This window comes from Pseudophryne corroboree, chromosome 2 (assembly GCF_028390025.1).
Source record: "Pseudophryne corroboree isolate aPseCor3 chromosome 2, aPseCor3.hap2, whole genome shotgun sequence".
NCBI lineage: Eukaryota > Metazoa > Chordata > Amphibia > Anura > Myobatrachidae > Pseudophryne > Pseudophryne corroboree.
In genome coordinates, this window is record NC_086445.1 from 979,551,088 (window position 1) to 979,565,013 (window position 13,926).

Sequence of the window (13,926 nt, forward strand, 5' to 3'; positions counted from 1 at the left end):
GAAGTTTACGGATTGGCCGCGTTCTCCAGCCTGGGAGTCCGTCCCGGTCACTGGCGCGGAGACATGACGTCAGCGCGCACTTGCACGCCGCACGTCTCACAGCCGTTGGCATGGTAACATCTAAACATAGAGACACGGAAATCATAGCTACATTGAAATGCCATAAAACAGTGCATCTAAATACATCAGGTGTCAGGCTTAATAATCATAATCATAAACACCATTACCATAGCAATGTAGAGCAAGAGTTGCGTAATACAAGGTACAGCTATACATTGTAACTGCACTGTATCTAATAGCGCTGCGGGAATGGCCACACAGTTGCCAATAATACAAGACAATTGCAATCAATATTTTTTAATGTATATATATATTTTTATACATATTTTTTACACAAAGGAGGGTTCCCGACATTTAAATGAATTCCCAACCATTAAGTGAAACTAGCAAAAGAAATCGAGTCATTAAGCCCTTTAGGGGCAATAACATTTAACCTGTGTATCCATTCTGCCTCCCTCTTTAACAATAGAGAATTACAATCACCACCTCTCCGCAGCGGCGGAATGTGATCGATCATTCTGTATCTAAGGCTATGTAAAGGGTGTTTTGCCATTAAAAAATGGCGAGCCACCGGTTGATCACTTGACCCCTTTGACAACGCTAGTCGGAGGAGGAGCGGTGTGCGCTCATTCTCTCCTTGAATTTCCTCTGAGTTTTTCCAACGTAAGACAGCCCACACGGGCACACCGATTGGTATACCACGTGTGTGCTGTCACACGTAAGATGATGGAGAATCTTGCATTTAATTCCCAAATGCGGGTGGCAGAATGTGTCCCCTGTCGAAAGAAAATTGCACGTAGTGCACGGACATCTAAAACAGCCGTTTCTTTTTTTGGCCAAAAAATTCTTGCTAGTGTCAATTTGATAATTAGAGACATCAGCTTTAACAAGTACATACCTTAAATTTTTAGGGCGAGAATAGCACGACATAAGAGAAGTCTGGGATTTGTGATTGGTATATGGTATTATATATTATACAGTGCTGCACTATGTGGGTACAGGTTTGGTTTTTATTACGGATTATTATTTAGGTATTTTTATTGATTGCAATTGTCTTGTATTATTGGCATCTGTGTGGCCATTCCCGCAGCGCTATTAGATACAGTGCAGTTACAGTGTATAGCTGTACTTTGTATTACGCAACTCTTGCTCTACATTGCTATGGTAATGGTGTTTATGATTATGATTATTTAGCCTGACACCTGATGTATTTAGATGCACTGTTTTATGGCATTTCAATGTATCTATGATTTCCGTGTGTTTATGTTTAGATGTTACCATGCCAACGGCTGTGAGACGTGCGGCGTGCAAGTGCGCGCTGACATCATGTCTCCGCACCAGTGACCGGGACGGACTCCTGGGCTGGAGAACGCGGCCAATCCGTACACTTCCACATGTATTCGGGGGGTATAAGGTAAGCTTGTTTTTGGATGATCTGTATTCTTGACAAAAATCCTGTGGGGATAGAAACGTTGAATCCAGTGACCCCTGTGTCCGTGAGTTTTATTTTCTGATGGAAAAATGTCTCTGAGTGCCGCACTACTGCCATCCTCTATTCATCTTTTGTGAGGGCACCAAGACTGGCTACAGCATTTAGGTGGAGTGCTGGGTTTTATGTATTCTATATATATATATATATATATATATATATACCGCAAGCCCAGGCACTGCGCCTCAACAGTGAGCAGTCGGTGCTCGGTTGCCCTCTACAGTGAACACACACCTGCAATACTGTATGGAGCAGGGCGGAACTCACGGGACTCATATACCATAAAGAAAGACACGGGAGTCACCCGTACGTCCTTCTCCATACAGTGCTATATCTATCTATCTATCTATCTATCTATCTATCTATCTATCTATCTATCTATCTATCTATCTATACAACATATTTTATAGGTAATCTGTATATATTCTTTATGTGCTCCTATATGGATCTCATAGAGTTTTTTGAGGCTATACAGTATTAATAAATAAATCACAGTTTTAGTAAAGTACATAATTTTGTAGTCAATTTATGTCTATGTTCAAAATTGTTTAGGATGATTTTTCGGGAAGTTCCCGACAAACCAGGAAGGGTAGGTGGCTCTCCTGTATCCCTAGAAGATGTGAATAAAGTCATTTAGCCCTGCCTCCTACCCACAGACCCACGAATTGTGGACATTTTTCCACCTTGGGACCGGGCCTAATGATATGACAGTCAGGCCCCACCCCAAGAGTGGCCTGTAGTGTCTCCTCTCTAGGTTTCTTCCAGAAAGGAGACAGAAAAAGTAGGTAAGTATGTGTTTGGGTTATTGCTACCATGTTCATTAGGTCACTAGACTGCGTCATCTTTCTCCTCAATTGTTCTACTTATCTTGACTGGTGACTAGATTGCACAGATACACACTAAAAAGGGCATTGTGTCTAAACAGCCATGTACTTTCCCTTTAAGGCTACAGGAAGCGCGTGGTCCAGTCTACACAGCTGCAGGCCCAAAACTTTTGACTTGGGACCAGATCAACTATACGCAGTACCCGTGTGAGCTTGCTGCGGCGCCTCAGGGTGTCGCTGTGCACAGTTTAGGGCCATTGGCTTACACATACACTGTTAATGTTATGACTTTTTGTTTCCTTTTTGTCTTTTGTTTGTTCCAAGTGCATCTGAGGCTATTCACCTCTGTGGAAAACTAACATTCAGCTCAAAGGACGCGCATATTGAAAGCAATGCGACACGTTTCACAAGTAAGTGTTTCCACATGCTTGGACTGAACAAGATAACGTCTTCCTGGGTTGTCACAGATGCAGACAGAATTGATTACAAACTTAGAAACACACAATAGATGCCTACATGAATGTAATGTGCTTTACACGTGATTATACTTGCATTCTAACATAAGTTAGAAAAAGATTTTTGAGAACAGATTTCAAACGTGAAACATCGCTACTCTCTAACTATAAGACTTCCCGATTCTATGTGGTTTTTTTTTGTTCTTTTTAATGGCCTGGCATATCTCTGCTCATGCGAAAACTAAACAGAAGCTTCTATAATGAAAGGGATGTTTGCTCCAAGGTTGGTAAATGGTAAAGACAGAATAATGCTTCTGCTTGTTCATCTTCTGTGCCGGGATTGTACAAAGAGCCGATCAACTGTAATGATGCACTGTGTGTTTCTCCAGCTACGGAATAAATTACTTTTAAACACCTTTCTTTGTTTACTGTACTGTCTGTTGCTAAATCCCATTTTATCTGATTCTTGTCTACTCTCCGTTCATTATGTTTCTTACAGAGTCCAAGTTTCCGTACTTTGAGTTGCATCTCCTAATTGCATCTCACAACACACACAATAAAGAACACAATACATCATGTAACTTAAAATAACCATGTACAACATCTTTATTTTTTATTTTTTATTTTTTTCGTTTCACCAAAACATCAAACAAAATCCAAATTCCAGATTATACATTGTAAATAAAACAAGTAATGACTTTTTGTTTCTTTGTCCAGAAAACATTAACATTCTGTTACATTGCTGATACAGTACAATTCCCATACAGTTCTCGGATAATGCGGTGCAAACTATTGCATATATAAAGAGACAAATTAACAAGATGGTGCAAGGATATAATCTACTCTTTCAGGTCCATTAGTGCAGTTGAGTTTTAATAATCGTTATCTCAGCCTGATGTACAGGCCAAGCTATAGGCTATCATATTATGTGTGTCCTGCCTTCAACATTTATAATAGAGAACTTACATTGTTTAAATAAAATATACAAGTATAGCGCTAGTGTTTTTTTGTTGATGTTTTTTTTTTTGCATTGTTATTGAGAAGATGACAAATGTGTAAGTTCAATGAATGGGACTTACACTGAACTAATTGTGAAGACAGGTAATGCTAGATTGGAAACAGATCATTGAAATACTTCCACAGCCTCTTGTGATGTGAAGGATACACTGACTTATTGTTTTATCGCCTTATTCACTTATATTAACCCAACAACAAAAGAAAAAAACTAAAAAAATAATAAAAAAGGGTTGCAGTAAGCCTAGAGCCTTAGAAGACTTCTGCCTAATAGTTTGAGCTACAGTCCAAGGCAAAAGACCAAATATACTTGTATTGTACAATACAGCAAACAATGATTTTTATGCACTATGGGCGGTATCCAATTAGCCGTGGTAATTTACAGTGGCTAATGGATTCGCCTGGGGCTATCCAATTAGCCCCGATAACCATTTATCACGGATTATGCTTCATGTGCCTCAGGCATGCAAAACATAGTTCCCGATAAGCAGCCCACAAAGCCGCAATAACACATAGGTCCGGATACTGACCCCGGATCCCATGTGTTATTGGGCGGAAACGGGACACTAATCTCCCACCCAAAAAAGGGGCCTTAATTGGATAGCCTGGCAATGACCATTTTCAGGAGAATGATGATTGCGGCTAACAGGATATCCCCCCACCCCCAATGAAATATAATTTTATATATATATATATATATATATATATATAAAAAAAAATATTATATATATATATATATATATATACACTGTAAGTGTTTAACCTTCTATCTAAATAACTTCCTATTTTTGCATACTCATTTTATAGGGACTGTATGTAGGTGTGTGTAGATGATATTTTATATATATATATATATATATATATATATATTATTTTTTTAAGATAAGCTACAGTTATTGGTAGAAGATATGTTCTTAACACCTCTCAGGTCATAGGGTTCAGTAAGAGTTAGATAGGTTTACAGTAAAGAAACATAGTTATCAAGTTACATACTGTGAGTTCTCATTCTCATTGTAATCCACCCCAGTAGACCAGAAGACCTCATGGTCTGGGCCCTCTGCCCTTTTTATTTCACACCCACCACTATCCTGGTCCCCAATAAACCCCCACTCACAGTCAGCAGCCCTGATCCTTTGTGGTCTTCCCCTGTCCGTGTACTGGGTCATTGACTGCAATTGTTAGTATCTATCTCTTAGTTGTATAGGCATATCACTGTTTGTTTTCCCCTGATCTGTGTATTTGTATTGTGTTGTGTGCGTGTTTTAGTGTAAATTTCCCTGGATGGCACTACAGTCACTTTGTGGCACCATAGAAATAAAAGATAATAATAATAATAATAATAATAATAATAATAATAATCCAGTTTAAGTGCTATCCAAGCTGGTTAGTATAAAAACATATTTAATACAATAAAATGTCTAGGGATTAATATGGAGCCAGGGAGTCATATAAACTAACATTAAAGGTTAGTTTGATAAAGGGTCGGAACACCACATCGCCACTCCTGAAAGCCAAATTTGGAGGAGGCCCCGTTATACTGCTCCACTGTCCCAGAAATGGCCAGACAGAGCTTTTTCTGACCATTATACACAGCTTTGGAGCATGTGCAGGGAAGCTCCGAGCCCATGCATGGATCCCATGCTGCTCTTTTAAGGGCAAAGTGGACTGCTCAGGAAAGTGACACACCATTGCTAGCCACACACCGGCAGCACTGGTAGTTTTATTACTGGTTTGACCCATTCAGCGCCCTTACCCACTGCTGTCAAAGTGCTTTTACTGCCTTTTTTAAACCAATCAGATTTACTGTTTAGAACATTGTCGCCCAGATTTATCAAGGATTGGAGAGTGATACATTTTTCGGTACCAACCAATCAGCTCCTAACTGCCATATTACAGGCTGTGTTTGAAATATGACAGTTGTGAGCTGATTGGTTTATACTTTATCACCGTGCAATTGATTACTCTCCAAGGCTTGATAAATCTGGGCCACTATGCTCAATTTACCTGCGTGGTGATCAGGGCAAGTGTGGAATCCATGAGGATCTATACATTGTCCTCCATTGTCCCCTTCCCGATCAGAAGTGCAAGCAGTCATTTCCAGTCAAGTGTTATCGTGTTAGACGTCACTGGCATTTAATGTAAGGCCAATGGGTAACCAGACTATGAGATTAGAAACAATAGTATTGTTTTACTGTGTAAAAATGCCCAACTCAGAGCTAACTACCCCTAGATCCGATAACATTTGGCTCAAATTGCAAGTTCACATTCAGCAGACATATGCAATTTATATTACTAGAGAAATATCTCATGGAAGAGCTGTCTTGGGTGTGTTTGGCCAATGTCTAAATATATCTCCTGAGGTTTTCCTGATCTATCGGTCGGTCTGTCATTATGCAAAGGGCAACAGCCCACACCCACTCGTGCAGAAAGAGTAAACCTATACCACAAGGCAAAATGCATCTATATGATGAGGTAGACCTCATAACACTAACTTGTTTGTTTATGAATAAAGTATATATGTGCACAAAAAACACTGTTTATATATGTGGGATGCAGTCATCCAGGATGTAGATGGTTACAATACCGACTGCAGCATCCTCAAGGTTACAAAACCGACAGCAACATCCCGTGGTTACAATACTGATGGCGGCATCCCAATTGTCAAACTGATGCTATGTATTAGAGTTAAGATTCAGCTGCAGGAGGGTTAAGGTTTGCAGGAGGTGGGGGGGGGTTAAGGTTTGGCTGCGGAAGGGGGAGGTTAGGGTTCGGCTGTGGGAGGGGAAGGTGAAGGTTAGGTTGTGGGAGGAGACGGTTAGGGTTAGGCTGCAGGAGGGGAGGGTTAGGCTGCAGGAGGAAACGGTTAGGGTTTGGCTGCAGGAGGGGTGGGTTAGGCTGCAGGAGGAGACGGTTAGGGTTTGGCTGCAGGAGGGGAGGGTTAGGGTTAGGCTGTAGGAGGAGGGTTAGGGTTCGGCTGCAGGAGGGGAGGGTTAGGGTTAGGCTGCAGGAGGGGTGGGTTAGGCTGCAGGAGGAGGGTTAGGGTTTGGCTGCAGGAGGGGAGGGTTAGGCTGCAGGAGGGGTGGGTTAAGCTGCAGGAGGAGTGTTAGGGTTTGGCTGCAGGAGGGGTTGGATAGGGTTAGGGATGGGGGAAGGGTTACAGTGTTTACCAAAATGTGCCAGAATTATGACAGTTGGGATCCTGCTGTCGATATTTTGACCATCAGCATCCTGACTGACAGGATCCCATACCCAACCCATATATTTGTCCACACATATACTGTATAAATGATAAATTAATGGGAAATTTGGCAAATACGCAAATGAGTGCATTGAATGGTGAGGAATATATGCTATTTTAATAAAATATAATTATAAGGTAAACTTATATATTGATCTTTGGCTTATGTTACAATATCAGCCTAATTTACGTACATGATTGTAAAACTACATCAAATAGAAAAGTATATATTTCTTTAATCTAATTTTGCTACCAATATAACTGTCTTGGGAAGAAACATCAGCTATATAATTTATAATAAAAATACATACGCTGGCCACTGATTTTCATTAGCAATATACCATTTTGTAGAACTTTAAATTTATTTGCTAAACATACTATAGAATTGGAGGTTTCAGATGGTACACACAGATAATATTACTGTAACATATACTATTCTAGGGAAAAGGAAGAGCTCCAAACAGAACTTAGTGCAGAATCTGTGAGCACACATTATCAGGCAATTACAAATTAACCTCTTTCTTTGTTCATCTGTGCTTGTATAATACAAATATAATGCCATATATCTGTCAAAAATAATTTTGTTTTTAGATAAAATTACAATTCTATTATGTTTATTTTCCTGTAAGTAAAGAAACTGTAAACTCCTCGGGGGCAAGGATATCGTCTTATATCGTTCTTTTTCAAAGAAACACTAAAGTTCTTACCTTTTAGTTCATACAAGACAAGATAAGGCAAGGGAACTAAAAGTAACCAAGGAAGACACAACTGTGCACAACGCTTTGTGTACACAAGCATGCCCCCATTTATGAAGGCAGCTCCCCAAGTTTCATAGACTTTGCTAAGGAGGGACATAAATTGGTTAATGATTTAAGTGCACACATGCAGTTTGGCAATCAGAGGTGAAGAGTGGGGTAAGGGCCGGATAAGCGACTTGCTACCGAGAAAGAAAAAAAAACATCACTACGTCACCACCAGAACTCAGCCATCAATACCGTAAAAAACATTGGAACTCCACAATCAATAAAAAACATTGACCACTGGAAGCAAATCATCAATGATTGCTAAACATCGATGATGTATGTCCATCCCTAGACTTTATCAAACTTAGCTAGTGCAGTCCAGAGGGGTATTTGTCAATTTGGTCACCTACGTGGTTTCCCAATTCTCAAACAGGGCAACTAGACCTGTTCTCGTTTGGGCAAGTTTAGATTGCTTGGATTTGTATTACACTAAGGGTGTAACAGACTCGTAATGAAGCATATATTCTAATACTGTTGAATTCATCCATATACTATATTCATAAAATGTATTTACTCTAATCTTTGCTTTACTGTAATGAAAAAATATATACATTTGGCAAGGTTTTTCTGGGTACAGTTTACAGTACCTATATTTTATAAGATATAAAGATGTTAAATCCTTATATTTTATACAGTCTTTTACCAGATCTACTAGTGCAGAGATCGATTTACTGTAGCACACATAAACTTCTAAAATGATTAGCGATCACACAACGTATCTTCTCTCTGTAAAATTATTTGTCAAGGTGAATAACGGGAATGAAACTTTAAGTCGTTTTTATGTTCAAAGGTTAGACTAGACTATTATATAGTCAAAAGAATAAAACACTTAAAATGCATTAGTTACTGAAAGGTCAGACTATTTCTCTTATGTTAAGATGTGAAGTACTTTTCAATAAAACAATTTGGGAGATATTTTTAACACCTAAAAGGACTCTGGAGTTGTAAAAACTTGCATGAGTTTAGTGTTTCGAGATCACATTCAAATAATATTCAGTAGGTAACAAAAATAGTCTTCTCAAACTCATTAATGGATCGATCAAAAGTCAGTTTTTAATACATTGTGTATAGTTAAATACATTATTAAACACAACAATTTTAATTTCAGAAGAAAAATTAAATTTTTTATATATATATATTTTTTTTAATGCTCCACCTCTTTAATATCTATTTAAAAAAATGTGAGGGTATTAGACAGATTTGCTAAAACGTCTAAAAACAGAAGAGAGGAGGTGTTGCTAATACCGATTCTAGTGATCATTCATCTATTATATTCCTGAAACTGATGGCTAGAATTTGATTGGATGGTATGGGCAACACCTTCATTTTCCCTATAGGGTTCCTATTTGCTATCATTCTTAATTTAACAGAGTCCCCAGTATTGCTTTGAGTGGGTGTAGAACAATTTGTGGCAATAAAAGAAAGTGTGTGTGTGTGGGGGGGGGGCTCCGACATGTTGGTTAGGTGTGTACCCAGTCTTATATAGTGGTCCCCAGCAGCACAGAGTATGTCAGGAGATGAGTGTTGTGTATTTAATAACATAGAGGAGCAGCCCAGCAAAATACTAAATCAAACAGAGTTATGTGTAGGTTTTTTTTGTTTTTTTTATTAAATGCATAATGATTTTCAATTACATTTAATTTTACATAGCACATGACCATTAAATGGTATTTCGCGGAGGAATCTTACCCTGGGCCGCATTACTCATTTGCATATTTTCTGTAGGGTGTAGCTAGAAAATAGTTTAGGAATTAGACTATGAAAAGTTTTCTTTGAACAGTACTGTCTTAAGAACGTTTTCTAAGTGTAGTTTATATCAACTGAACTTAGTTTGACCTGAATTTCATAAGACTACATAAGTACATTTTGTTCAGCAGTGTGTGTAGACCATTGCCTGTCGTTAAGAAAAAAAAATAGCTAGTTTTTATACTTTCTTTGAAAGGCAAAACAAGCTGGTGTCAGAATATAGTTCTATTAAGAGAATATATATTTATAATATGTACAGTATATGTATATATACATTTATTTTATACTGAAAGCTTTCTGTAAAACATAGAAAAGCAACCGGCGCTAAGACATCATGTAAACTCACAACGTATACTATAATCAACACACAAGAAGCATAAATAAGGGGGGAAAAACATATAAAAGGACAAGAGTAAAACGTTAAATACAGAAAAATTTATACAATAGGTATTTTTTTGTTTTTAAATAAAAAAATAAATAAAATCATTACATATGTATTTTCACACACCAGTTGTACAAACAATAAATATTTTTTTTTCCTTTTTTGTATTTTTCAGTGCTGCATTGCAACTAAAGAAGATTTAGAGCCAAAAACAATTGTTAGAGTAGCAACATTTTCAAGACTGCCTTGTGAAATATTTGTCTTTTTTATGGTTGTTTTTTTTTTACGCATTTCACCGCTGCAATTTAACCTCAAGTCTTCCCAGACCACGCAGCAGAACTAAACGCCTGCTGTCGTGCAGTATAATCTCTATTCATACACTATAAATTCAGGGAAATGTGAAATTACAAGAATAGCGCAGAACAATATTTTTCAGATTGACAAAACAAATGCAGGACTCATAGATGGTAAACCTAGATCATTGATCCTCTGCAAAATGCCCTGTTCCATGGCAAAACTTATTTCACACTGAATTTCACAGCAACTGCTCATCTCTAGCAATAAATTAGGTTGAAATACATTCAAATAAGGCTAATTTGCTCATTTTGATGTGCAAATTTGCAATCATCTGATACTCGTTATAAAAAGCATTTTAAATCATTGCTGCAAGAGGTCAGCGATTCTCTTTTTGCTTACACCTTGTGCCTGACAAAATGTTGGCTAAGCAGGGAAATAGGTGCTTGGATTGTGAAAAATTCTGCTGTTTCATGAATAATTCTAAATATGCAGACCAAAATGAATTGTAGTAGAGCGATAGACACATTTTTCAGAGCCAGTTTAGTTTGATTCATTATGTTAAAGTCCTTTATTAACAACATTTTTTCAAATATTTGTGTCCATTTATTTTATTTTTTCAAATTAGGTTAATTCCACAGAGGGACTGAGGAAAACTGCACGCTCGTTATTTGAGAGGTCAAGACGTATTTTCTATTTAACTTACTGTGATGCAGCAGTCTTTTTATAAGTCTTTGGTAACTGAACTCCCCCAAGCCACAGAACAATGTCCTTGTCATTGCAGCTAATGATACTATTGAGAACACTTTATATAGCGTTTGCCGACATTCACAAATTCCAAGTATTGATTTCTTGCAATGTTATGTAGAGAATATCAGACGTCTTCCAGAATTATTAATGCGTCTAAGTACACAATCGATACGTTTAAGATCAGGAAGTTGTTGTTTTTTTGTGTGTGTACAAAAGTTTATTTCTGTTGAATAATGCTTGAAATAAAGTTTTTTTTACATTTATTTAATATATTTTTTTAGGCAGTGTTTATCTCAGATAACCATATACTGATCACCTGAGTATATTTGTCTTCTAAACATAATCCTTTCTGAAAGTTCAGCATCAGATTTTGGCATAGTGTCATTAAATTAATTGAAACATGATTGCTGTGCTGCATTTTTTCGTATTGCATCGGGGGAAATGTTTCAAGTATTTGAGAGATAAAGGACCCAACCAATCAGCTTCCAGTTGTCATTTTACAGGCTGTTTTTGAAAAATTACAGAAGCTGATGACTGGAACTTTATCTCTCTCCACATTATCTCTATCCATGGTTTGATACATCTCCCCCAGAATTTCCTCTGTTGCAAAATAGCTACAGAGGGCTTTGGCAAAATAAGCTATCGTTAATTTTCTTTCCAAAATTGTGTCTTATTTAAATCAGGTGGGTTTACTCTAGGGGAATCCATTTTAGTGCCCCTGAGCATGCTCCTCGTGGGCAGAGTTGCAGAGAAAAATTAAAATACATAATGGTATTGCTATAAAAGTAACAAGATGCAATACAGAAACAACACTCATGGATGGAGTGCATGTTATTGTAAATCAGATCCCCTGATACTTCCAACCTCTTCAGGAACCCAGACTACATAAACGGAATAAAATATTTTAACATTCCATTTTTCACAATTTTTCTATACAATATTTTTCTATTTATATGTATACTTCTCCAAGTAATTGAAAGCACCTTTTGTTAATTATAAGATGATTACTTGGCAAAATACACAATATGCTTAGAGAGCTTAATTATAATGATTGTTCTGCCTTTAAAAGAGATTAGACTAATGGACTGTTGAACAGAAATAGCAACCCTTATTCACTGTAATCTGTGAAAACACAGGACTGCTTTTTGACCCGAACTTAACATGGCTCATTTAAAACACTTACGCGATTTACTTGCAGAAGAAGGAACAGCATGGCATTTTTTTTGTCCCACCTCGTCATTATCACTCAGAAAAAAAACCTTTTCAAATATTTTTTTTAAAAGTTGGTCCAGCTAAAGAGAATGCCAAAAAACTTTTTTGGACAACTTTTCGTTTTGAAATTGATACGCCAATGCCCTTTAAATTTGCAGTTTCGACTGAAACAGATGTCTGTACCTTACATTTTGGTAGGCTCTTAACATTTGTAAACAAATGCTGTTGAAAGATCACACTTTCTAAAATGAAAATCTGATGTCACAATATGTCGGCTTGTCAGCAAAAGAAAAACAAACAAACAAAACAAAATGACAAAAACTAAAAATCAGGACTGATGAAAAACAACAACAAGCTCTTTTCTCCAGTAACTACCCACAGCTGTTTTCAGAAACCAATGATCATTAAAGCAGCTGCAGATCTACTTTGGTCAATCACTGTGCTTAACTTAAGAAGCAAGTGATATATAAAGTGACACATAAAATGACACATATGTACAAAAACACCACAAACGTAACCTACTACATGCCGTCCACAAGTATAAGTTAGCAGATGTTCCTTAAGGCTTTCTTCTCTAGAGGTAGGTGACGCAAAGGAGACAATAGCGAAGACTGAATCAATCTTATCACCTACAGGTTGTGGTTTCTTCAGACATTCCTCTTGACGTTCAAGGTTTGTTGACAAGCCCATGGATTGTTTCAAAGAATGTCTCTGGCCCAAATGCTGTACAGCCCTTAAGTTGTCTTGGTACAGCGCAAACAAAGCCTAAGCCAACATCTGTCTTGATGGACCTACTTTTACACAGCAGTAAATCCTGTGTCGTTTAAGACAATGTTTTATCCTTTGGCTAACACTTTTTGAGCAAGCACTGCTTAAATGCTGATGGTCTTTGAGAAAGAAGACACCCTTTAGCTAATTTCCCTTGTCCATCTTGGCATTGGACAGTTCTGGTGTGCCAACCAGTGTCACATGTTCTAGAACAAGAAAGCCAAGGGCCAGTCACCCACTCTGGCTCAGAACTTTGCAGAACAACATTATTGTTAATGCTGTTTGCACTTGAACTTTGTTTCCCAGGTACAAAGAAACTGTAACGAACATCGATAGGTTTACTAAAATCCGTGGCAAGAATCTGGACGATTAGCACCTCCTTTGTGGATGAGTGCCCCATGCTGTGGATCGAGTCATCTGCATGGCTCCAACCACTGTAGTTCATGGCAAATCCATTCATCTCAATGATGGTTTCAGAAGTGGATATCATGTATTTTCCATTAATGATGTATTCCCCCGTCTTCTTCTTCAGAGCCAAGTAAGCCGTAAACTTAGTCTGATCTTTGGCCTTGTATTGCCTCACTTTTATATGAGTAGCTCCTTCAGGAATCTTGACAATGTCCGTATAGCCTTTGCTATAAAACAAGTAAGAGTGCAGAAAACATGTTACTTATAGTCCACAAAGCAAAGCACAAGAAAAAAAAAACAGCAAACAGGAAGAAAAAACTATTAAACACAGATTAATAAGGGGAAGAGATAAAGTGAAGAGAGATACATTATCCACCATTAAGCTTCTGTCATTGTTCAAACACAGCCTCTAACATGACAGAAGCTGATTGGTTGGTACTTTATCTCTCTCCACTTTAGCTCTCTCCACACTTTGATCAATCT

The 13,926-nt window shown here is 37.7% G+C and overlaps 1 protein-coding gene across 1 annotated transcript in view; it reads right to left on the bottom strand.

Moving 5' to 3' along the window:
* Nucleotides 1–6,945: 6,945 nt before the first annotated feature.
* Nucleotides 6,946–13,926, bottom strand: part of ADAMTS5 (ADAM metallopeptidase with thrombospondin type 1 motif 5) — a 145,851-nt gene continuing 138,870 nt past the window's right edge. The window contains exon 8 of the mRNA XM_063956389.1: nt 6,946–13,670. Coding sequence (XP_063812459.1) covers nt 13,115–13,670 — 556 coding nt within the window. The 3' untranslated portion in view covers nt 6,946–13,114. The remainder of the gene's footprint in view (nt 13,671–13,926) is intronic.